The sequence below is a fragment of the Ochotona curzoniae genome, unplaced genomic scaffold (genome assembly GCF_017591425.1).
Source record: "Ochotona curzoniae isolate NIBS_2020 unplaced genomic scaffold, NIBS_Ocur_1.0 scaffold_2476, whole genome shotgun sequence".
In the NCBI taxonomy this organism is placed as follows: domain Eukaryota; kingdom Metazoa; phylum Chordata; class Mammalia; order Lagomorpha; family Ochotonidae; genus Ochotona; species Ochotona curzoniae.
The window spans coordinates 22,322,541-22,349,188 of NW_024467095.1; the positions used below are offsets into that span (position 1 = coordinate 22,322,541).

Here is a 26,648-nt window from a genome sequence, read left to right on the forward strand (position 1 = left end):
GGGTTCCAAAGAAAAGATATTTTAACATGTGTCACGATGACCTTTTAAAATACGGAACACACTATTTCAATCCTGTGTTCAATTTTTTAGTTGTTTTTATTTTACTCAGAGTGAAAGGTAATTTTTTTGCATTGGACTGTAAGTGTTTTAACTGTGCTGGTTGCAACACTATATTTTCTCTGCCATCCCTCTCAATCATGAACCATTTCTTTGCAAAAAAAACGACTTCTTGATTGTGTTCCGACACCTAGCAACCTCATGGCCCTAGGTTTTCATTTTGGTTTTCCTTCTGCCTGGGATATTCCCAAAACTTATACTTGGTTAACTCCTTAACCTTTTTGAAATTATACCTCCACGAAAGTTGCTAGTGATACTCTGTTTTATTCTATTATGCTTCTCCACCTACACTCCAAATCCCACTGAACCCACTTCTTTGTCATGCCATTTTATGCCCATCTTCTAATAGCGCGAGGAATTTAGCTAATTAATTTGTTTGTTTACCGACTGACTGACACATACTGTTTGAATTATTTGAGTGTCAGAGCTGTAGCAAGAGAGGCAGAAATACAGAAAAAGAGATCTTCCATCTGCCTACTCACTTCTTAAATGGTTGCTAGGTGCAGAGTTAATCCATGCCAAAGTCATTCAACAGAAGCTTCGGCCATGTGTCCCATATCAGTGGAAGGAACACAAACACTTGTGCCAGCTTCTGCTTTTCCCAGGCCATTCTCAGAGATTTGGGTTGAAAACTGAGCAGCTGGGACACAGACAGGTGCCTGCACTGGATGAAGGCTGACCAGACAGTAACATTACCCAGTGTGCCTTGAGGCTAACCCCATCCCATGAAATGTGTAGCTGGTTTATTTATAATACAAATCTCAAGCTAGCATTTGTCTTCTAACACCATATGAGCACCATAGGTTAGAATCTCTATTCTCCCATGTGTATAAAGAATACAGAACACATTAAGCAACTTTGAATAAGTCTGAGTGTAAAAATGAATGTTATCACTGATAAAAGTCCTCACTGAGCCCTCACAAGTCTCTGCTTTTATTCAATAACTTCCTCTTGCTTCATGGAAGAGAGGGTCACTTCTGTTTCTTCTTCCTAAAAACTTTCCTTTCCTAGCTAAATATGAAAGTATACAAATTCTGCACACTCAATAATAAATCTATTGCACACACACACACCTTCTCCTGACCCCTCTGATATGAAGCGATTTCATCATTTGTAAAGCCACTACAGACCAATGCAAGAGGCCCACGAATGAATGACCACAGATGTGCTGCTATTGGGATGAGGTTAGTGCACAGCTAACCACCGCTGGGTGCATTTCTTATTGGCTGTCCCTAGACTTCATTATTGCTTAAAAAGACAGAAAAGTTGCCTGATCTACAAGGTTGATTTTTATTCTAATTTTAAATTCCCTTCAATGGAATTCAAGCACTTTTTACAGTAGCTTTGCCGAATGACCAAATACTGTAGAACTGTGATTTCATCATTAAATCCAATAATATTTTAAAATATATTTTTATTTTGAATTTGCAATTATGTGGTGCAATTTCGTACAGGCTGGGATCCCCGACCCTGCCACCAAAACTCCCACTCCCTGACAGATTTTCCCCATTTTACTACAATGGTATAGTCATTTATAAGGAATCATAATTTCATCAGTCTCTTATTTAAGTGTACCCCGACATTGTTGGTACAGACAATGTCAGACAGTCCAGCATCCCATTGTCTACACATGTCCAATAGTTTCATTGGGAATTCATCTTTTGTCTGCAAGCAGGGATGCATGTTGCATTATACCCCCACATCTGTATATGATAGACCCCAGTACTCCATCACTATACATTTCCATAATTGAGAAGCCATAAAAAAAGGTCAACAACTGGTATGAGCTAGAACAGCCACAATAACAACAACAAATCATAGATAATCTCTCTCTTTTCATTTTTTCCTAACCACTGCAACCTATTCTTGCTCATTGCTCAATACATTTCAGTTATGAAGACAAGCAGAATGCCAAGAACAGAGCTAATAGGCACTTTCTCTGATTACAAAACTATTGAAATATGGCTACATTAATATATGATTTCATGAGGCAGATTCCAACTCCTGTGAGCAAGGGTCAATAACTTGGCTGAAAAACAAGTTGTTTTCAATATTGTCATTGATCATTAAATTTAAGAAGCATCTTTGAGGTCATGAGATATGAGACTTCCTACCATTTGCTTTTGGCAAAATACAAGGTAGCACAGCTTTGTCACTCATGCATCTGGGAAAGGAATTCGAATAATCCAGAATGCAAAATTGACAAGGAAGGCTTTGTAAGGCAGTTCCATTTTCAAATTAGTACATAAAACTCAAAGATGGACCCAGCCACTTTGCACGCATTTGGGGCTTGCTCGCAACTGTTCAGTTCCAAAGGAATTATAAGGAAGCAACATATATTAAAACCTTGAAATCTACTGCCCTATTAAATTTGCAAAAAAAAAAAAAAGAAAGAATAATAACATGCTACCAAGTACATACTGGGTAAAATTTATGATTCTTGTATGAGTCATTTTTTGGTTTCTTTTCTTTTCTTAGGCTTTAGAAAAAAACATTCTCATAAAATAGTTGGCAAAGAAACAACACAATTATGTTATCGAGGTGAAAGTGAAGCACAAAATGTAGGTACCAGGTTCACATCACTAAAAGAGACTTTCCCCTAAAACAGAGAGTAGGTATTGATTTGAATTGTCATCTTCAAGTAACATTATTTCGATCAATTAGGTTAAACAGTATAATTCTATTTACTTATATTTGGCCACTTGTTCTTCTAAAGCTTATATATTCAATAAACAATTTTTTAAAAAATTCTTCTCACTGCTTAATGTTGCAGAAGAATAACTACATTCATACCATCATTTTTTTATACACTGGTTCTCTCTTATTTGTTTTTGAATTCTGTTGACAACTTTTTCTCCCAAGCTGTTGTAACATTTTGCTACTCTTATGTTTTAGTAAAATGGTGTGGCAGAAAATGCATGACTTTAGGAATAGAACGAACTTTATTTCAAGTAGCAACACTGCCTCTGTGGAGCTTAAAGGCTCGTGGTCAAGATTTGGTTTCCTGTTTATGAAAGGATGGCCATACACATGTTACAATATGTGGTGATGCTCATGTGAGGATAAATATGACAATCTGTGTGAGTGTCATTAGAGACATCAGTGTTGGGTAAGAGCTATCATTATAATCATTAAAAAATATTTTTCCATAGATAAGTATTAACCTAATTTGGAGGCTTTGCTTTTCTCTTTGTATTTTGGGTTTTTTGTTTTGTTTGTTTTTTAAATATCTAGTCTACCTGAGTCTGCCAGAAGGCATGGACCGTAGATAGTAGAATGCAGTTGTGATATCATTTCTAGCTTGAACTTAAGTATAATTCTAATTTTGAATTTCTTTTTTTTAAGATTTATTTATTTTCATTGGAAATGCAGAGATACAGAGGAGGAGAGACAGAGGAAGATATTCTGTATGATGTTCACTGCTCAAGCAGCTTCTTATTTTTCTTCCACACTTTACAAAGCAGCGAGTGTCAAGTCTTGACGGTCCACCTGACAAACAGGTTTCCGTTCCCATAGCTATCATTGTAATTCTAACTACCATCACTTACAAATGAAACGCACAATGGCCTTTATCTTACTCTGCATGTCCTATTCTTGCTCCTCAATAACCATGCTCTGTAATATGATGTAATACAGTAACAGTATTATCCATTTAGAAGGCAGAGAATCATTTGAAAATACAATAATCAAATTCTGTCATGAGTCAGACTGGGATCCCCACCATGTCAGTGGCAGTCACCCCCTTCCTAGCTGAATGTGGGTATTTGTTACCTTGATTTCAGTCACTCTGTGCCTTGGATCATTGATACAACTGACAACATTGAAAACTGCCATATCCCTCTTAACCAACCTGGCCTTACTGCAGCCAGGTTGTACTGACATCAAGATTTCTGTAAGTTTTTCAAATGATGTGAATAATTACGTTACGAGATTTAATGTCTTCAGATAGAATTAAATTCATAATGTTAATTCCCTATTTTAAACAATCGGGTCCTCTGTGTTTCATCGTGTGCTCTGTGGTGTGAATGTGCATGTGGACACATGTGCTGTGACTGGGGCCGAGGAATGGTCAAGGGGACTTCAGCACCCCCCATGTCCTCAGAGATGAGTTGTGCTTCCTATAAACTTACTCCAAAGGATAGGTTTTATTGGTGGACAGCCTAACCAATCACATCACTGCCTGGAGTTACCAAATAATGGCAGTCTGAGAAAACCCAATTGGATCATCTGAGACACCCGTTCCCTTGACACAACAAATCAGACGAGGCTCTTACAAAATAACATTTCCTCTCTATTAAAACCAAGTGTAGAACTGACTAAAGATCAGAGTCCTTTCACAGAAGGTAGAAAAACTTTGATTTCCTTATTTATCCCTGGAGTTATCATGTCAAATGCATTTCCAAGTCTGAAAAAAGAATAAAGCTAAATTAATTTTAATCATGCTTCCTTCTTTTTTCTATTCTGTGTAAAAAATGTGAATACTTAGGGAATATGCTAGTTTCAAGCTTTTACTTCATGTCATGCTCCTAAGAATATATATTTTTTCAGCAAAAGTATATATGTTTTCATTTTATTCATAAAATACTTTATTCTGTATTCCTGCACGCTTTAATTTTTTTTTTAATCTCTTATAAGAATACCAAGCCAAAATTCAGGTCCTGATGAATTTCACACACATTAGTCCCCCACAGTCAAGCAATTATTTCCTCTGGAAGACAAATCAACATCTTCTCACAATGAATTGAGTTCATAGAAATTTAGGAATACAATGGGATTACAAAGTTGTAGTTATAACATCTTGGTATCAGCTTGTTTAAAAACATCAACAAAATATATATTTGGAAATATGACACATATTAGGCATTGTGCTATGATCAAAAGTAGGTAAAAGAAAGACTACTGTCCCTGAAACACCTTAGGAGAATGAATATTTTCAGATTCATCAAATGTCTGAAAAACCTAATGTGATGTAATAATGCAATATCAATCCAGTGAAAGCAGTCAGCGTGGTTTAAACTTTTAGGAAAAATTGAGGTCACCATGGAATTAGCATTCAGAATTTGGGACACAGGTGTCTTAAGGGTGAACATTTATGATTTCACAGGAAAACTTCGAATGGGAACATGAAAAATTGGACGCAGTTGTTTGGGGACTTTATAAGCAGCGACGTCAGAATGTTTGTAATGGTCTTTTATCAGCCTTGCTAGGCAGAGAGATCAAGGAACCCACAACAGTTGCAATTTAAATGCAACACAAAAGTGAAGATGAAAGTATCGTTCTTTTATATTTTGATAAGTGCTACAGGCACAGATAAGGGGTTTCACATGATTATACTGGAGTTTGAAAATTAAGAAAGACAAAAGAAAACCATTGTTTCTTCAAGATGCTATAACTATAATAGAAATTAATACATTTTGTTTTCTGTTTGCATATTCTGCTTAATAAATGTTAACTGCTGATCTTATGGTCAATTAGGCCCATGTTTAACTCCCTTGATTTCCGATGGTTACTTAGGCATCCCAGCAATTCATTACAGGAAAATGGCCAGAATTGCAAGGCTTCAAAGGCGAGAGGAACTTGCAACCACAAAGTCTAACATGAAACAAACATCACCCTGGTTAGGAATCTACAGCCGGAAACCAACAGAGCCCTGGAACTACCACCTAACCACATGGATCTGCTTGAGAATCAATTCTACCTGCTTTCCCGCTCTACCAGCACGCTCACTCCCTATTCCCTTCACCAAGTGCTCAGCTCTCTTGCCCACAGAGAACGGAATTTGGGAGGTATGTGTCTTTTCCATCAAGACGGCAGGCCTCTTGAGTAAGTCTGAATGCCTTGCATCAGCTCTTATTTCTCATATATTGGCTGTCCAGCGAGAACAGAATCAATATGGGAACGTTTTACAGTACCAATATGGGGTGCCATATTAGAGAGGTGTGGAATGGTACCTGTGGTGGGGAACAAACAATGGTATTAAAATATAGAGGAAGATCAGTGGAGCAGAATATGATCTTCAACAAGAGATCAGAAAACAGTCCAGGGCAAACACTGGTCTCTTCAACATATGTTGTAGGGACAACTAGATAGCAGCTTGCAGAAGTGAAAAAAAAGAAAAGACCCTCACCTTTCACTGAGCAGAAAAGACAAATCTAAATGGATAAAGGCTCTAACTCTATACTCAGAAACCATCAAATGTCAAAGAACACACAGGAAGCACTCTACAAGATATCAGTGTAGACAAAGACTAGGAAAAGTCATCCAAAGTCAAAATAAGCAAATGGGAGTACATGATGCTAAGAAGCTTCTGTACAACAAAGGAAACAATCAGCAAAGTGAACAAGGGGTGGCAGAAAATCTTTGCACACGATACAACTGATCGGGATTAATATTCAGGACATACACAATAACAACAACGCATTATAACAGAAACACAATAACAAGATAAACAAACCAGTTAAGAAAAGTAGGAAGGGCCCTAGCGGCTTAAGTCCTCGCCTTGAACATGCCAGGATCCCTTATGGGCACCAGTCCTAAACCCGGCAGCCCCGCTTCCCATCCAGCTCCCTGTGGCCTGGGAAAACAGTAGAGGATGGCCCAAAACCTTGGGACACTGCACCCCCGTGGGAGACCCAGAAGAGCTCCTGGCTCTTGGCTTTGGATCGGTGTAGCTCCAATTGTTTTGTTACTTGGGGAGTGAATTAGCGATGGAAAATTCTCCTCTCTGTGTCTCCTTCTCTCTCTATATATATATCTTATCTTGCAATAAAAATAAATAAAAGGGTTTTTGTTTGTTTGTTTTTTCAAGAAAGAAAAGTGGGAAGGGAATGAGCAGAAACTTTTCAGGAGGATACATTCAAATGGATAGAAGACATATGAACAAACGCCAAAGCTCACTAGCAAGGAAGGAAATAAAAACCACACTGAGGTTCCACTTAACCCTAGTGAGAATGGCCTACATGCAAAGAGCTACTAACAACACCTGCTGGCAATGATGGAGAGAGAAAGGTACCAACTCAAATTCTGGTGGGACTAGGCTTGTAGCGCCACTACGGAAATTGGAATGGATAATTTCAGGCAACTGAAAATTACATACAACATGACCCAGCAATCCCACTCATAGGAATGTATCCAAAAGATCTGATACATACACATGAGAAAGTAACCTGCACCCCTGTATTCATTGCAGCAAAATCAGCAATTACAAAAACATGGAAGCAACCTAGATGGCCATTGAAAGAGGACTGCATAAAGAAACCATGGTATAGCTACTCTATGGAATGCTACTCATCTATTAAAAAGAACACAGTATTTATATTTACAACCAAGTTGTCCCAACTAGAGACCATTATACTCAGTGAAATGAGCCAATCCCCAAAAGATAAATATTATATGCTCACTCTGATGTAAGATAAACGCCATCCAAATTCCAAACCAAAAAGACAAAAAAGGAAAACAATTACGCCCTCACAGTCTTAGAAATGGAAGCTGTACTGGAGACCAGAGTCCCAGGAAGCAAAGGGTGAGAGAATGTATCTGTACTCTCGAATAAAGGTAGGCCCTAGATAGAACTTCTAAATATATCTAGAAAACAAAATAGTATACTCTGCCATTGTTTATACCAATAACGCTATGGCCCATGTAAAGAGCAGAGTGCTGGATTCAGACACGGCTGAAGCACTAAATTATTGTCAAACACAGGATACAGCAGGGAAGGAAAGGGGGAAAGGAGAAAGCCCTTTACCTGCAAAGTTGCAAAGTGGAAAGTAAGATTTAAAAATGAAACTAGACCTTGAAACATTAGCAAAAGTTAAACATAATTCAATTTTTTTTGTATTTTTAAAATACAAAATTGGATATTGGGGCCGAAAAAATGGTAGCAATAGGGAAGTTTATATGGCTTCTTGGGAGTCTTGATAAGACAAGATATGAGTATCATTGTTCAAACTCTTTTTGTAAATAGGGACTGGAACATAGAAAGCATTCTAACAGTACTATCCAGTGGGCAGTCTGGCCCCAGCATCTATGCTTATAAATATTATGCCAAAATATTTAGGTTGGTAGAAATTAATTTTAAAAATTCTTTTTCACAAGAGAGGTAGCGCCTTGATTGTCTTTTTAATTAATGAGTCTTTCAACGAAGATAAAGATATAATGGATGGGTGATGGTGGCAAATGTTAAATCATTGCAGGTGTCAGACAAAGATGGAAACCAAAATCAGATTTTTCTCTAGATTTTGAGCTTAGGTCCTGGAAGAATGACTTTATCATTGATACAAAATAGTCAAAATGAAGGTTTTTCAATAATCGCTAATTTACAAGGTAATTGAAGCCTAAAGCAAGAAAGTGAATGAAAGGATTTACACAGTGATAGAGGATACATATTCAATTGCATTATCTGTTATCATAGCGCTCATCATTGACTCACAACCAAATAATTAACAGACAGGGAGTCTCAGTTCTTCCAACCTTGTGTGGTTTAGTGGAGAATAAAGCCAGTAGACCTGCATAAGCATGAAAAAGGGAGGTGGTTGGTCAGTCTCCGGGTTTTGGGGGATCCCCTTCTCTGGAGAACAACTTTACTGTCTCTTGTCCTTATCTTCATGCAGAGTGTTCTAGGTATGGACCAGTTGCTGCTAGATTTCAGCTACGATCTCAGGTGTTCAAGCAGAAGTAAGAGTTTGCGGTATTGTGGACCTTACAACCATACTACTGAGAGTGACCCCCTGATGAATTCAATGTTACATTTGCATGTTAAGAAACAATAGCAATTTGATAACAGAGAAGACAGGAAAAAAACTAAATGTATCATAGATCAACATAGGAATGGGTGAAGCGTAACAGGCTGAGAGATGGTGAAAATTCATATTCAAAGGGCTCAATGGTATTCCTAGGTAATAAGAGGTTGCACCCTAGGCACAGGCAGTAAGTTAGGGCTTTCACCTAAAATAGTGAACTGGAAAGAGGGAGAGAAATCAGGCAAGGAAGTTAGAGCAAAAAATATGCCAATATTCAGGTAGGGAACTACAGCAGAATGACATGTGGAGAGGGTTCTAAAGACCCTGGTTTCTGGATAAAAGTAAGGATCCAACTTGGGACAAGATCTCAGATGGGATAGAGGGACTCAAAGAAAGAACGGAAATGCTTGCATGTGTTTCAGAATACGCCTGATGCTAAGAAGCAGGACAGGAACTACGCAGGTGGAACTTTAGTGAGGTCAATCGGGTCACAGTCCACTAAATGAAGACATGATGGCTGCAGAGGGGACTCAGGCATAACACAGAAAGTCAATAACCAGGAGGGTGACCCTGCCTTGCCAGGAAAACCTGCACAGATGCGGCAGAATGTGTAATTCAGACACCAGAATTGTGGCTGAAGACAAGATTGATCATACACACGATTGTTGCCTGAAGAATTATTTCCCCAAGGCACGTGCATTCCATGGACGTCCCCCCCACCTCAGATTGTTCCTGCAAAGAGCTTTTCAGAACAAAGGAAAGACATGAACAAATGCATGAGACTAAGCAACATGTTGGGCATTCAGAGTTCATATTTGGACTGAGCTCAAGTGACTTTCCTAGATTTCCAAGCATTTTCACCCAGAATTTGCAGGAATAGTTGTCAATGAACCTCATTTCACAATCCATATTCACCAACTAATTATCGCCTAGTGGACGTATTATTTCGCTTATTGGTTAAAGATCGTGCAAAAACGGGGGGAGCGTTTGTGAATTTTCTGTTCAAGCTATGGCTCAATGTAATTGGCATGATGAGATTGATGACAGTAGAGATGAATTGGGAAAGACCTCCTCAAGTGATTGTATTTTCTTAATTAAGAAAGGAAGTAATCCCTGGTTGCCTCACATCTTCCTTATTTAATTTGTTATTAAGTCTTTAATAAAAAATGAGATAATGATTAAAAAAATTCCAACCTTTACATAGATACCTCCCCACTGCTCGCTCTGTTGACTAAATGGATGTCCAATATTATCAGTTAGGGACAGCTCACCCTCACACTTATGTAGCAGATGAGCAGGCTGACAAAGCTTCCGTGCCATCCTGTTTCTGTCGTGAACACGTCTTCAACTCCAAGCACAGACAGAGAAGAGTTCAATGTTTCAGAACTTTTTTCTTAGTTGATATCATTCAGTTTCCATTTGCATTGTTTATACTACTGATGTGTGGCTTCTTTTTCCCCCCTCTGGTTATTTGTGCAATAAACTTAAGCCTTGCTAAAACAAGATGTGCTTATTTAATTGAAAGGTACTCAATTAAAGAGAGAGAGAGACACACAGAGAGAGACAGAGATGTTTCTTTATCTGGTTCTGTCTCCAAATGCAAGCACAAGCAGGGATAGGCCAGGCCAAAGTGAGGCACTCCATCTGGGCTTCCCGTGTAGGTGGGAGGAATCCAAGTGCTTGGGGAGTCATTTTATGCCACCCGGCATACAGTACATAATATGACTACTGCATTAGCAGGAAACAGCATCTCAGGTGGAAGAGTTAGGTCTGGATTGCTGGCACGCTAAAATGGTGATATGGAATACAAGTACCCCAACAGTGACTTGATCTAAAATACCCCTCCAACCTCCCCATAAACGCAGCTTTTAAAACAGTACCCAGAGCCTACTGGTATTTTTTTTTATCCCCACTTGATCCACCAAAATTTACTAAAATTTCGCCTTCTACTTGCAATGCTTACGAGTTAGACTATACCGGCATATCCAATCATGTTTTATTCATCTTACCTAAAATAGAAGGCATAGAACATTTTTAAAAGACCTGAAACCTTGTAGAAATGAAAATAGATGTGGCATCCTGGAGTGTGATTATAAATTAAAATGTCCCCTTTGCTTTCTAAAGAATAAATCAATACTTAACATCACAAAACTCTTCCTTCTCCGCCCTACCTTTTTTTTCCCCTTTCATCTTTGAATATAATGTGTCTATTGATGTGGAAAAAGTGCAGCAGCACGCACTGAAGTATAATTATACGTAGATTTGCACTCAGCCTGCATGACGATAGGACAGCCACTCTGGGGCTTGGAATATAATACAAAGTCAGTTGGGTGAAACTAGCCAGGAGCAACATTGCATCCACAACAATTCCTTTTACCTGACACCGTGCGGCTCTCACAGCAAGTCTCCCCGTGAACTTGGGGAAATAATATCAGCTAAACACCTTGCAGCTATGTGCACAGGTATCTGTTTTTGTGCTCATGCGTCTAGATTTATGTCTCTATCTATAGATCTGTAGCTACCCTTCATTTGACATTAACCAACCCAGGGAATAAAGGGTGCCCCAAGGAAGTCTAGACTCCTCATGAAAAGGAGCACAGTGCCCCATGACTCAGCCTTACTCAAGCTCTCTCGTCTATTACAGGAATCCCTTAGAGAATCTGTAAGCCCGTCAGAATGCATGCAAATCAAGCTGTGTCATTTCTAGGAGTATAGGCAGATAATCTGGAGGGAAAAAAAAAGAGGTATTATTAATCGATTCATTTCTAAAGGATGAATATGCCATCCCACCTGCAAAAGTAGCATTTAGTCCTAAAGAAAAAATGCTCCCTACAGTATCGATGTAACTATTTTCTATCATCAGTATGTCTGTTTGTCTATCGCACTGATACGTTTCCAAATGGAAAGTGTGGCATTTCTTTTCAGATTTTGTTTTGTATGTTATCAAATAATTAAAAAAAAGGTTATGGGGTTATCTTTTTTTTTTTTTCATTTAGAAAAAGCCATTAAGGGCTCCTTGCGGTGACCTAAGCAGCCAAAGTCCTCGCCTTGAACATGCAGAGATTCCATATGGACGCTGGTTCTAATCCCGGCAGCTCCATTAACCATCCAGTTCCCTGTTTGTGGCCTGGGAAAGCAGTTGAGGACGGCCCAAAGCCTTGGGACCCTGCACCTGCATGGGAGACCTGGAGGAAGTTCCTGGCTCCTGGCTTCGGATTGGTGCAGCACCTGCCTTAGCGGTCACTTGGGGAGTGAATCATCGGACGGAAGATCTTCCTCTCTGTCTCTCCTCCTCTCTGTATATCTGCCTTTCCAATAAAAATAAAATAAATCTTTAAAAAAGGAAATGCCATTAAGAAAATTACATCATAAATTATCATTCAAATACACATAACTTAAAAATAGACTAGATATGTTTATAGAGAAGCTCTAAATGTAAGTGTAATGCATAGCTTTGTAATTCCCACTTGGCTAAGTAATACACTTTTCAGAAATATCATTCATCCCTGATTATTTTGCAAAACTTTTTTATCACACATTTTTATTTATTGAGGAACATATACAGAAACAAACATTAAGAAACCTTAAGAGTTAGCTAAAATGAGCTGACATCTATCAGTTAGAAATAATTACTTTTAGTATCTTTTGATTTTATTTCTTTCTGAATTTCTCATATTCACCTAGATAACTATACAAAATAGTGCGAGGGTCACACTCTACCTAAAGTTTTCTAAATGTTCTTAGTCGCAATATTGCATTTTACTTTTCAATGGTACTCCATCTAAGAAACACAGTTTATACTGACAATAGTATTCCACATGAGGAAAAGAATATCTGTCCATTCCAAGTGTATTTTAAATTATTTCAATATCATACATGTGCTTACAAATACCTGTAAGTTATTTTAATTTGTCAAGAATGACTCCAGTTTCATAGATCAAAGGATAGAAACATTTTAAATCACATTCTATGAATTATAATTTGAATTTGATTCTTCAATCACTTTATTATAAAGCATTATAAAACAAACCACTTAAAGTGTATAAACTGATTCCTAAACTATTTTGCCTTTGTTTTGCGGAATTTCATTGTAACGTGTCTTGAAATGAAGTAAGCCTTTAAGTCACAGAGCCAGACATCTCTTCCCAGCAAACAATCAAACCACAAAGATTAGTTTTGAAAATAAAACTTTCTTTTTCCTGAGACAGTGAAGATGATGGTTCACGGCACCAAGTTATCACTGAACGTTGGAAACGTGTATGAGTTAACTCTTAAAAAATGTTAAAGTACTGGGAGCTGGCACGGTAGCATAGTATGCTAATCTCCTGCCTGCAAATGCCAGGATCCCGTCCCTGTTCCGGCTGCTCCACTTCTGCTCCAGCTCACTGCTGATATCCTAGATAGCAGTGGAGGATGGCTCAAGTCCTTGAGTCTGTGTAACCACGTGGGTGACCCAGCAAAGTTCATGGCTCCTGGTTTCTGGTTAGTTCATGTCTGGGAATGGAAGATCTCTCTTTCCATATCTTCTCTCTGTCAAATCTCCCTTTCAAATAAATACAAATTAATCTTGAAGCATATATAAATATCAAAGTTCTCACTAGATTTTGAAATGTACTCAAGAAAAGAGGTATTGCTACTATTTAGAAGTGTGGCAGGCAGGGCCATGAATGGTTCCAACCAAACACCCTTTCATCGCAATGAACTAGATTTTTAATATTTTTTAGAATACTCCTGAGCATGCTAAATTCCATTGACATCTATTTTTCCATCGACGCAATGAAATGCTACTCAAATGTTTGCTAAACATATTTTACTAGGAAGCAAAAGTAAATAAAACAAAGCGAGAAAAGATTTTCTTTGGGGATAGAAATATAATCATTGATGATCTTTGCTGAGTATGATTTCTGCAGCTGGGTGGATGCTAAACAATCACTGTAATATTGAAGTAATATCTGCATACACAAAACTAGGCGATTTAAATATTGATTTAAATACTGCTTCATCAAACAGTAGATTTCAGAGAACATGTACTGAACAACTTTTCCAAAAGCCTTTGTTTACATGAATAAAGACGGATTTTTTTCCCAATAGGTGAGAGTGGTCATTAATAAAAATAAATGTTTCCACTATGTAAATAATGAATCGCATTTCATAACCTTATTCATAAAAACATAGCAAGATTGAGTATGTATTGTGTTAAATATTTACTTGCACTTAATGACATGAAATGTTGCAATAAAACCATTATTTCAAATGCTAGGTAGGTTTCTTTCTACTTCTTCTTCTTCTTTTTTTTGGCTCTACTTCAGCCAGGAATAAGCATTATTTTTTACTGTGCCTATGATATTACAATATTCTTCTTGGAAGATATACTTAATCTCCCAATGTGTTATAGAACCAATACTCAAGTTATTAAAATCTCTAAGAATTGCAACACTTTATGCACGAGAAGACAAAACCATTCATGTTTTCTAGACTATGTTTAAAGATGAAATATTTTAGGCTTGTAGAAATTTTTTAAGACAACATTTATTTCTTTGAAATTTACAGTTGGGGAGATGGAAATAGATCTTCTCAATACACCAGTTCATTCTGGCAGGTGGCTGCGACAGCTAGGGCTGAACCAAGCTAAAAGCAGCAGGCAGAAATCCCATCTGGGTCTTTCAAATGATAACAGGGGCCCAGATATTAGGACCATCTTGCACTGTTCTTGCCAGGCTATTCCCAGGGAGCTGGATTGGAAGAGGAGCAGCCAAAACAGAAACCACTTCTTGTAAGGGACGCCGACACCAATGGCGGTGGCGTTACTCTCCACACCTAATGCCAGCGTTCATGACCACTGATTACAATGATAAACAAAAAGAGAATGTTGACATTCTTACAGCACTGGAAGGGGAAGATGTGGCTTATCAGCTAGAGCTGCCTCTAGGAATGCCCACTTCCTGTATTTCTTTCTGTTCTGCTTATGACCCGACTTCTTGCTGATCTGCCCGAGAGGTGGTCAGTGATGTGATTCCCTGCATCCCACAGGAGAAACCCAGAGGAAGTTTTGGTTCCTTTCTTCAGCCTGTTTGAAAAGCAGTTTTGGGTCCCCTTTCAAACCAGCGTTCTCAACTGAAAGTTAAAATAAAACTGTATAGAAGTCAACGATGCTATCTGTTAGACCCGTTTCACCATGCACTTTATCACTTATTCCTAATATGATTAATCCCAATATGAGTGACTTTAGATAACAATTATTCGAAAGAAATAAAATCAAGCAGAAGGCTTTTTTTTTTTAGAAGTTGGTGTTGCAATTGCAAACATGCTTTCGCAAGACAGCCCCATCTTCAAATGCAAGGCCCCCAAGATGGACTGAGTTTTTAGAGGTTATGTCTCATTATCAATGTTGAGGTTGTTGAAAAGTAATCATAGCTTGGAGGGAAAACTCTAAGGGTAAAGTGAATAATGCAATGAATATTGTCCCATTTGTTAGAATAAGTCTGAGTTAATGTTGAACGAAGTGATTCCCAAAGGTTTAATCCAATTTTTAAAGTAGCTGAACCAGCATCATCCACTTTAAGAGAACTTTATCAGTGGCACAGCCATGTTCCAAGCGTGCCCCTCAGTTGAGTCTTCATTTGGCTGTCTCAATGTCCTATGCCTGTGTACAAAACTGATTCAGCGTGTATTTTTTTTCTCCTGAAATTTCTGCATTTTTCAAGTATTTGAAAGCCACAACAGAGTATACAGAAAACATTGGGTTGATTATTTTTTCAGTGTTCTTCTTTAAACTAAGTTACCTAAATTGAATTTAATAAAATAAAATGGATGAATTACCTTTTAAGGGCTCTGTATTTCTAGGATGCATGGATGAACACAAGGGACATTTTTTTTTAACAAATATGTATCTATTTCTGTAACTATTGTTTTTCAAATGCCATCACTGAAGACTAAAGAAACTTTGATTTCTACCACAGATATAAAAAAATCGTTGCAATATTAAGATGATTTAATTTATGTAAGTCAGAATGGGACTGGAGAAATACTTGTATTTGCTAACAGTTTCCTGTAATTTCTACTCTGTAAAGCTAAGTTCACCCAGATTCATTTCTAAATTGACAAGTATGTCAAAAGTCTATTTCTATCTTCAAATATATTCCAATGAATCAATTGACACATAATTGAGTTCTTTGTGTTTTGTCTTATCTTATTACTCGAAGTAGCTTACATTAGAATGAGAATATATTAGAGTTTTAAATTTGATGACTTTAATCCGCATTCATCGATCACCATGTTTAAGATATTAATATTTACCACATTATACTCCGTGTCAAACACGCATGTGGAAGGCCAGAATTGGATTTGCTCAGGGTGTTCCAGGAGGGAGGATTTTGTACTCATTTAGTGTTAAGTGATTGGGAAAAAATCACTAATTATAACGGTGTGGAGTTCTTCTCTGGTAAGTGTTAAGTGTATCTGTTTATCTTTTATTGAATTTTTCTAGATATTTTGTACTTGCTGTAAATTTCCTCCAGGCAAACTTATACTGGAAAGTGATGCTAACATATGAACGATTGATCGTTCTGATGGAACATTCAGGAAGAATGCCAAACCGATGAAGCAAAAACAAAGCGAGTAGCTGGCATTCCAGCATGGCTGTAGATTTCAATAACTGAGACACAGCTCTGATGTTGAAGTTCTCATAACCTCTCTGATTATTTTTTCAGTAATACTCTAATAGCCAGGCTCTCCAGAAACACAAAGCTGCTTTAAAAAAAGTACATATCCCAAAATAAAAATTAAAAATAATAAAAAAAACCAGATATCCGTGAACAGGAAATACTTTGTCATCATCAGTTTCAAGCGCTAGAATGCTGAAGCCAAGACAACTGTCAGAGCACCGCTCACATCGTGGGTACAGTTCTGTACGTCTTAGTTAAAACAAACAAGTGACGTGTCCTCCCTGAAGGCATGTTCAGCTCAGAGCAGAAATGAGATAAGCCCAAATAATATATGTGCAAGAATCTTCCAAGTTTATACATAAATGTACAATTATACATATTATACATATTATAGCTGTACATTTATGCTAGCTACTCAGTAAATATTAGTCTTCCTTCTGCTTACTATTCTTAAGTAATTCTCCGTTAAAACATAAAGAACATCTAGAGAAACCTGTTAAAAATCACACTGTTTAGCATTGCCATGTTAGAAAATGATTTTTCTTCTTGTAACACGTCAATATACAATATCACTTTCTTCACAATGTATTAACGAAATAATATTCCAGGATCAGTAAGTCTTAATTATCACTGACTATGCATCAGCTTAAGTTATCACTGCAACATCAAGCTTAAAAATCACAGTTTAGCCAAAGTAGTCTTTCTCTTAGTTGATGCACTCACTTTGCATTCATTCTTTTTACCCAACAATTTACATAATTTTAGAAAGATTGCCTCAGAGTTTTGATTTGGGTAGCTGAATATTATTCCTTCAAAGTTATAATTAAATTAATATGAGCTTGTTAATTTTTAAAGTACTTGAATGCTCAAGAAGTAAAAAGCACCAGAATTTGTTGCATTATTAAAATGAAGTCTCTATTTTTAAGTCCAAGGTAGTTGCTTAGAAGAATAATGGTTTTTTTCTATTACACATGGACTTATAGTTGGAATAAATTGAAGATTTGGATGCCCTAAGATAATCTCACCCGACACCTCCTTACCCTTTAAGCAATTTTCCAAGATTTCTTATGAAATCAGCACAAAGTGTCACCAACATCCAAAAGAAAATAATGATGGTCACCCAAAACTGACCGAACAAAACAGAACAGAACACAATCTTAGTTTTAGATACCACAAAAGTAATGTCAGATAAAAATGGCCAAGAGATGTCACTGACCTGAGGAAATATCGATCTGGCTCATCTTGGTCTGGGTGACGTTGATGTGTACCCCCACTTTGCTGTCTGTGAGGTCAATCTCTACGTTGCCCAGGTTATCCGCAAACTGACTGAACAGCAGGAGACCACTGGGGTTCCAGGTCCTGAACTGGAAACTGACGGAAAACAGATCCTGGTTAAGCCGTCCAGGGACCTCCAGGTAACTTGTGGCATTAAAAAAGACAGGTACCGTATAGGGCTCCACACAAGAGAAACTCAAATTTCCCTAAAAAACAAAAAAGGCAAATATGAAGTAAAGTGAGCATCACCATCAAGCTACGTATATGGTGCTATAAATCTTAGAGTAGAGCGAGAGCCTCTGCCCAGTGTTGTGTTGGTGGGACAGCCTGGCTTCAGTGAGTGGCTGGGTCATCGTGGATGTGCTTGGCATGAAAGTTCTAGCAGCGTGCAACGCATGGCCATCTAGTTCGAGTTGTCGCAAGCACCATCCATCACGCGTGTGACAGCTTCACAACCTGCTGTGATTGGCTGACCAGACAATGCACCTGTTACTGTTGGTGCGTGTAGATCGCTGAAGATGTCAAAGACAGCGAAGTTGCTGCTGGCCAAACACAGGCTGAGAGAGCCAAGAGGGCATTTCTTTAACTGCTCAGTGCCAGCGTTCACCAACATGGGTGGCACTCAGTAGGAACAACGCTTACTTACTTGCCATCTATTAAGCAGGTATTTAGGAGGAAATAGCCTTTATCTCTTATCTGCATCTCTGACATATTAATCACTATTACATATTTAGCATCGGCATGGTTATGTGTATTTGTCATGTTTATTATCTAAATCAAAACCCATTGGATTTTCATAAGGTTTTGCTTATGTTTCAATGCATTAATGTTTGTGGAACTGCAGTATAAATGTGCAAAATCAAAAAACGACATGCAATAATTCAAGATTTTCTCCACCACACTCCTTCTTTGTTGGCATAACATTATTTGTTACCATTCATGTATGATAAATATATTCAGTTCTTTTCTTTTCATGAAAACCTAAATTTGCTTCCATTCATTTTTTCTTCTCCTAACATTTTAAGGCAATTTGATGACACTTTCATTGAGCATACCTCTGTGTCAAATTTATATCCTAGATACAGGGTTATTTCATTTAAGCATTTTGACTTTTAAATCTAAGGGTGATTATCTCCCTGAATTAATATTCCAAATACAACTGCTGTACACATTCCAGATAATTATATTTGTAATACTGGCTTCTAGCAAAGGGAAATATCTGTGTGTAATGATGTAGTTGCTACAACTGACCACATGCCCGTGTTGGGGGGCATTGTCTCCCAAGCAAAAGATTCTTACTGAGTAGTAGTGCTGGCTCTAGTGGACACGCAACGTGTGAGTGAGAATCTAAGGGACGAGCTAGGATGAGTGTTCCTCAGACAGGGTGGATCTGCAGCTGTCACGTGAGTTTAGAAGCGAGGAGCTAGGATGAGGATATACCACATCACAGGAAGACCTACAGCTGTCTTCTTTTTTATATGGACAGCTGCTTTTGTTTGCAAAATGTCCTATTTCTCTTCTTATTTCCTCTGTGTGTGTGTGTTTCTTCTATATCTGTTCATGCAATTATTTGTCAAAAGAGCATGATTATAGATATTAAAACATTTGGTGTTCAATTTTGAAACTGCCTTTAAAGGATTATATATTTTGCAGTTCAACTTCATTTTGGAATCAGTCTTATTAGTGGAAGCCCCTGTCATTAAAGTACCAAAGGAATACATCTCCGGACCAATGAGGTTCTGGCAGAAATAAAAGTTTACCTCTTCTGAAATGATGCGATGATTTGAATTCTGTACCATTTTTACTTGAAGGAACGATTTCTGAGACAATAAAAGAACCTGCACCCCATTTTATTCAAAGCTTAAAACAGACAAGTATATTACTCTAAATCAGAGATCGTAGCATCGAAGGATATCTTGACCTTGAAGTCACATATTGCAGAAGTACCATTCTTATCTGTCACTCACAGTAATCCTGAGAATTTATTTTTGTGCGGTAAGTCTCAATTTTCTCATCTGTAAAATATTTATATGTTTCATGTGATATGATTCTCAGATTATTAAAAAATGTAACATACCTACGACAGTGCCTATTATATATGAATGGAGCTTGTAAAACTTTTTTACTGATGTACTTGATGGAAACATTTCATAAAATTTCAACTGTAATGATTACTCTAGCTGTATTATCTGAAATAAATGTGTAGTAAAGAATCACTTTTGCATTAAATTATTATCTTGAATCTTATTATATTCAGACTCCACATATTCATTGAGAGGTTGCCGATTGCCCCCAAATTTTATGAAAACCCTAGGCTCAATTTCCTTTAGTGCAAACTCAGGATATTGGATTTTCCAATGACTTGCAACCTTATGAGATTCCGGAACCCCAGGAACTTTCTCCCAAATAATATTTTTGTCTTTAAGCCACTTTTAGTCTCATGTAATCACAGGGCTAGAGAATCAAGGTTGTGACGTGCGCTGGGGGGGAACCTGAACTAGAACATTCTTTCATGTTTGTTCTCCCTAAATTACGATCAAACCCCAGCTCACCTAAGAGCTAGGTGAAAAGCACCACAAAATTTTGTGGCACAGTTTTCACAGTTTATTAAAATGGCAAATATTTAGTATGCTTAGGACTCTGACAGTAAAGGCATATATTTATAAATTTGAAGAAATCATGCTAGGATGCACAATGTGAACGTAATAATGCTCCTGGGTCTAAAATGTTTTGGAATGTTAAATTCAACCACAAGCAAGAAGCGCAGAGTGGAACATTCGAAAATATGTAAGGGCCGCTGAACCGCCAAGAAGAAGCACCTGTAAAGTATTGTGTTTTCCTGTGACAAGAATCCAGAAGCACTGGTGACATTTGAACCCACTCTAGCAAACAGCTCGGAATGGTGATCTCTTCTTCCAGTATACAAAACATCTACACAATTCCAGCAACTCTAAAGTTTACTTTCTACGGTAGAGTCCAACACAAACATAATGAAAAATGTTGCAATTTTGTGGTGGTTGTTCAATATCCAATAAAAATCCAAAAGGTTCTTTGACGTTTTTATAGGCCAATATTTCGGGACCGCAAGATTCTTACCACATTTGATGGTTCTAATTTCTTCCTTCTGGCAAGATCAGTGATGTTGATGCCGTTGTAGTTAATGCTTTCCATGCAGCCTTTAAAATTCTTTCTGCTACTGGAACTCGGCTTGCCAGAAAAAGGTATGCCTCCAAATGTTATCTTCAATTGAAAAATACATACAAATTTACAATGTATCACAGTATTCCAGATCAAACAATGAACACAACCAAGGTCAACTATTTTTTTTTTAATCTCAATCAAAAGATATAAAGCACCACAGGCTTCTAACTCCAAACTCTGTTGCACATTTAATCTTGATGCTATTCAAGTACATAATAAAATCATTAATTATGACAACTAGATCAAAGCATGAACAACAAAAGAACATTTTTGTTTAACTTAAAGGCTTTCTATAGATTTTCCTAGGAATATTTGAAGAGATTTACCCAGCAAACATATTTTATCAAATAATATTAAAATATATTTTCACATTAATCAAAGCCATACTATTAGTAAGCATCTTTAATTGAGATAACAAAGGAATAAAGGATATATAAAGCTATATCCCAAAGCAAAAAAAAAATATATTGTATTTTCTTTGTAGACTTGTTTTGATCTAATGATTGTAACAGCCAAAGGCTCATTCAGTTTATCTGAATATACAAAATAGCTCAAAAACATGATTAAGAGATTGACTGGAATTGCTAAAGACTTAAGAGCTTTATGTTGAACAATATAGGCCTATTGACATTGCACGTTTTCCAAATCCTAATGAATAAGCCTGTGACTTCTTAATGAGTTTCTCTGGATATAATTTCTTCCAGAAGAAGGGTATGAATTTTCCCCTCTTTGGCCAAGTTATATTATTGTGGTATTAAATTCACAGATATAAAATTATACTTGATATGTGTATTGACAGTAACAAAATTCAATACTAACAATAAATATAGCAAAGAAATGAAACTAATCATACCTATATCTTTAAGATACATGAAAATATATTATAGGGCATGCAATTATTCTTCAATATATGCAATTATTAATTTCTCTTGAATATTTCTTTAAAAAAATGGAATAGTCAAATACATATTTTTTCTCACAATATGCATTTTTATTAGTTTTGAAGACCATATTTTTAAAAGAGGCTTTGTATGTGAAGCCAAATGCCAAGATATTTATGTCTTAGGAGCTTCATTCGCAAACAGATATTTTAAGTAATCATTTTTCCAGAAAAAGACACAAAACAATGATGGTTTATGAGGCATTATGAAAAAATAAAGTTAAGTATTATTAACAAGGATTAGCTGAATATAAACCATTTTTCACATAAAATTAAGGATATATATATGTATATATATATGCATATATATATGTACTTTTTAGGAAAGTACAAAAATACAATCTAAAAATTGGGAATTACTACAAAATGTCTAAAATTCCACTGAGCTTCCTAAGCACTGAGTACCTCCACCTGGTTCCAAACATGAAACATGATGAAGATAAAATGGAGTGCTCTGTTTTCTGCCAAAATTGTCTTTGGTCACTTTTTTTCTCCAATTGAGATTGAAGACATGCTCTATTTAATGACACCCATCCCATCTGGAATAATATTATTAAATGCTAGTTTTATATTATTGATTCCTTTGTTTTTAGTTTTACTTGGAAGCATCCATGCTCCTCTGGGATGGTGGCTCCTCCTGGTTTCTCTGCTTTCAGGAACCCTGTGCAGTTACTGCACCTCTGCAAAGAGCTCGTCAGAGGTCACGGGCTCCAGTGAACACATTCCTGCAAGCCGACTCCGACCCCAAGGCCTAACACACCAATCATATTTTAGGGTGTCACTATTTCTGGTGATGATTTTCATTGCAAAAATAAAGTGTCTGTATGACAAAATAATTTCTGATATTATAACTATTCTGGTAATAAAATTGTTTCAGCTATCGTTGTATTAATTAGGTATTTGTGTGCTTCATAGAGTTTTCTCCTCTTGAGGAAAAACGAATGCTTTTCAGCTAAATACACTGCTGTCTGTTCCATATACTAAGTATATCAACCTCTTTGAAGCTAGATTAAGTTTCATGACTTAACAACAAAGGACTGTGTGTGACCTCAAGTGCTGTCATTTAATGGGGAGGACAAAATCTTCTCACTCTTTTTCTTTTGCCAGTTGGAATGCAAACTGGGATGGGATCCGCCATCCTGAATCGACTGACAGCAGCCTTAAGGATACAGCAGCAATGAGAATAGAGGACGACTGCCAGGGAGCTGCCACTGAACTTCTCCAGATTCCATTGTTGTCAACGAGACTAAACTTGCATCAACTCTACACTATTCACTGAAGTACATAGGTGCTGCACACAGAAAAAGTTCTATCCCTTCCCAGTACATGCACACAGCCCCATGAGGACCATATCATGATATTCTTTGAGAGCAGAATAGCAAGCATCCGCTCTAACCCAAGGACAAAGAGGCAGAAGAAGACTCAAACCAGGCTCCTGTTCCTGTTTGAGTCTGTGTGATTGATTCATGCAGCAGTCCTTGCCTGTTTGTGGTTCTGTAGTACAAGAGGGGGAGCCAGCCCCCTCCTTTTAAAAAGAGAAAACTTGCAAAATAATGCCACACTATGCAAAGCAGGTGTCTCCTGGAATTCACAGAAGCTAACAGAGCATCCAGGCCAAACACCGGTTAGCTGTCCTGCCTTCGGTTTTGTTGGCTGAGAGGGTGAGGGCAAAGTGAATTGTGTCTGTGTATTAGTGTGCTCATCACAGGCTACCATGGAGCTCGCAGATGGTAATTGTAGATGGTAAGTGTCCTACTCTGTGGAGCTCCTGGCTATAATAGAAAGGAGGGAAGGAAACTCTTAGGCTATCTTCCATGAAAAAAAGTCCACACTAAATTATGTCACAGGAACACAGTTGCAGTCCACTGCTTCTTCGAGCCATACAGTTCTGGTAAGCATGATGGTAACATTTACTCAGTCGTTCTGTGCTTTATCTTCCCTGTTGGTAATGGTTCATTGAAACTGAATTTAAGCATAACTGCTGTTTCAAATTTCTGAACGTCAAGTTTAGTGTAAACAAATTGCATTATGTCAAACACCAGAGTAGCATTTATCTCTAAATTTTACTATTACCTATGCTCTTGACGTTATATTTATTGCAATCCTAGGACAGTAATCCAAACTAGATGCCATTGGGTTCATCTATCCAATGCCCTGCTCACTGCTGTCAAGTTGGCAGCATGAAATCAACCATGGTGGGAAAATGTACCATACAAATACAGAAAAATGGTACACGAGGGCTTTTTCCGCAGCCCTTTCTCCTTGGAGAGAGCCAGCTGTTAAACGCTTACTGGCACATCCGTCTTATGCCTCAATGCTCCCTGAGAGGACACTGCAGGAACTGAAGCAATGTGTGTTCAACAACCCAGGGCATGGGTCATTCTAGTCTTGAGAAAACAAGAATGTTTTAGGATAAGGGCTTTAAATCCTTTAGCATCAATGTTCTGCACACTGAAGTTAATTCTCATGCAGCCTCTGAGTCTGCTTATTGTGTGGATGCGTTAAGAAAACTAAGGTAAATACGTAACAGACAGAAATGAAGAAAGGTCCTGATTTATTTTATGCAATTGAGCAAAGAGGGTTCCTTACATTGAAAGCGTAGAAATAAAGGGAAGGACAATCATTGCTTGCTCAACTCAGTAACTGATATCTAAGAGGCCTCACGCAGGAACTCTACAAAAAGAAATAAGCCAAATCTCTCCTCGTGTAATTGAGTCAGCTCACCTTTCTTCCAGGCACCTCCTGCTAACAATGTGTAACAAGTATTTTCATCTATAATTTAGGTTCTCAACTATGATATATATATAAAGATAAATCCCCAAATGCCTATAAAATTGTCGTGCCTGCGTGTCTCGCATTTCATGGGTACAAATATTCAGAGATGTAATTACAGAACCAAAAGGCTTTATGGCTCTAACTTTTAATGCTGTTTTCTAAAAACTGGAAACATGTGGGGTCATTACGTGTGTTCTGCAATTTCTTATCCCTTCCATAGCATTTTCAAAGTTTTTAATGGAAGATAAATAGTTCATTCCTAAATTCTCTTATACATGGAGGGACACGTCATATTAAACCAAGATTTTCACTAATTTAGAGATGATAGAAATTTGTGGTATTTCAAGTATGTTCCACTTCACTAACAATTTTGCTCAAAGGAGTTTTTGAGAGGGCGATGCTCGTTTCTGAAACACTTACTAATTAATATTTAAGTTTCCATTAGGGTTGCTATGACATGTCTTCCCAAACTCTAAATTGGCTATTTACTATATTTTTATTGCAGAAATATGAGAAAATAGTTTTAACATTTAAAGAAACTGAACAGAGCCCCGGTGCGATAGCGTAGTAGTTAAGGTCCTCGCCTCAAACGCACCGGGATCCCATATGGGCGCCGGTTCTAATTTTAGCAGCTCCACTTCCCATAGCTACATATTGATATCAAGTTGTTTCAATCCTCTTTGGACAAGAAAATCAAAGTGGGATGGATAGGTGTAATATTAACATGCATAGCACAATCTAATAGGAGACTGATGCAGTCCCGGCCATTTCTAGCAAGTAGCGTTTCCTGTGTACCTCGTAGTCTAGGTCCAGATAGTCAAACTCTCCATTGGTGCGAAAGTGCTGCGTGCTCCTGTCCAGAGTGAGGTTGATGCTTCGTCCCTGTCGCTCAACGACCACAGAGTGCCAGTGGTGGTCATCCAGCAGACTTCCTGTCCTCACGGACGTGTGGCCATAGATGGGACCAAGCTGGTTGCTTCCTGAGTCACAGGAGAGAATGAAAAACAAGATCGTGACTATTCAGTGGACTCTGGGTAAAGGAAAGCTCTTTCGTTGATATTGATCCCAGAAGAAGGACATCCCAGCACAGCTCTCCCTTTGGAGTTAACCCTGGGAACAGCAACTGATAATCCTACTTAGAAGTAGCTTGAATTGCAAAGATAGGAACATTTTGAAAGCTGGACAGGGATTCCTCCATTAGAAAAGTGAGTGCCGTTTAGAATGTGACATGGGTTCTACTACATCTGGTGGGATTCCTGACAGCCAGTGTCCCATGAGATTTATGATGAGAGTGTCTGACTTCGGATGCTGCACCATTAGTTAACTCAGGAGTCGGGGTATTTGGAATACTGACGTGGACCTCTATTTTCTCATGCAGATGGAGAACAGCTCGTGCCTTTCAGGCTTACTGTGAAGGCTGAATCCATTTGTCCAGGAACAGGAGTCATCCCAGCTCTGTGCACTGTGCACATTCATTAAGTAAGCTTTTTACGATTGTTATTAATGCCGATGAAGACACCACGGCATGGTGACTTGCAGTTTTTACTGAATCCAAAAGTCACCATAGCAAGTTAAGCCTAAGGAAATATTCGACGGCATACATGCTTTTCTCACTATTCCTTAAATTAAAATAACAAGTATATATTACTTTAGTTTTTAAATGAAATTCATAGGAACAAATACAAGTAAGAGGAAAGGTGGCTAGAACTCAAATTTTCTTACTAATTTCAACTCTGAATGCTGTTTTCATATTTTAGAGCATTCTTTGGTTCAGTTTAGTCAAGTGTTGCTTCTTATGGTCAAACAAAATTAAATGCTATATAAATAGGAGTTGTATACAATTGACTCTCATATTAAATTTGTTGATAGTTTTCCCTTCTCTCTGAGACTATTCATACTTGCTAAAATCTTGGACAGGAAAACACATCTTCATGTGGA

The 26,648-nt window shown here is 37.6% G+C and overlaps 1 protein-coding gene across 1 annotated transcript in view; it reads right to left on the minus strand.

Annotated features, from left to right (window-relative positions):
* CNTNAP2 (contactin associated protein 2) overlaps positions 1–26,648 on the minus strand; it is a 1,623,532-nt gene that overhangs the window by 942,705 nt on the left and 654,179 nt on the right. The window contains exons 6-8 of the mRNA XM_041002153.1: positions 25,506–25,690; positions 20,891–21,034; positions 17,736–18,000 (exon numbers count right to left, since the gene is read on the minus strand). Coding sequence (XP_040858087.1) covers positions 17,736–18,000; positions 20,891–21,034; positions 25,506–25,690 — 594 coding nt within the window. The remainder of the gene's footprint in view (positions 1–17,735; positions 18,001–20,890; positions 21,035–25,505; positions 25,691–26,648) is intronic.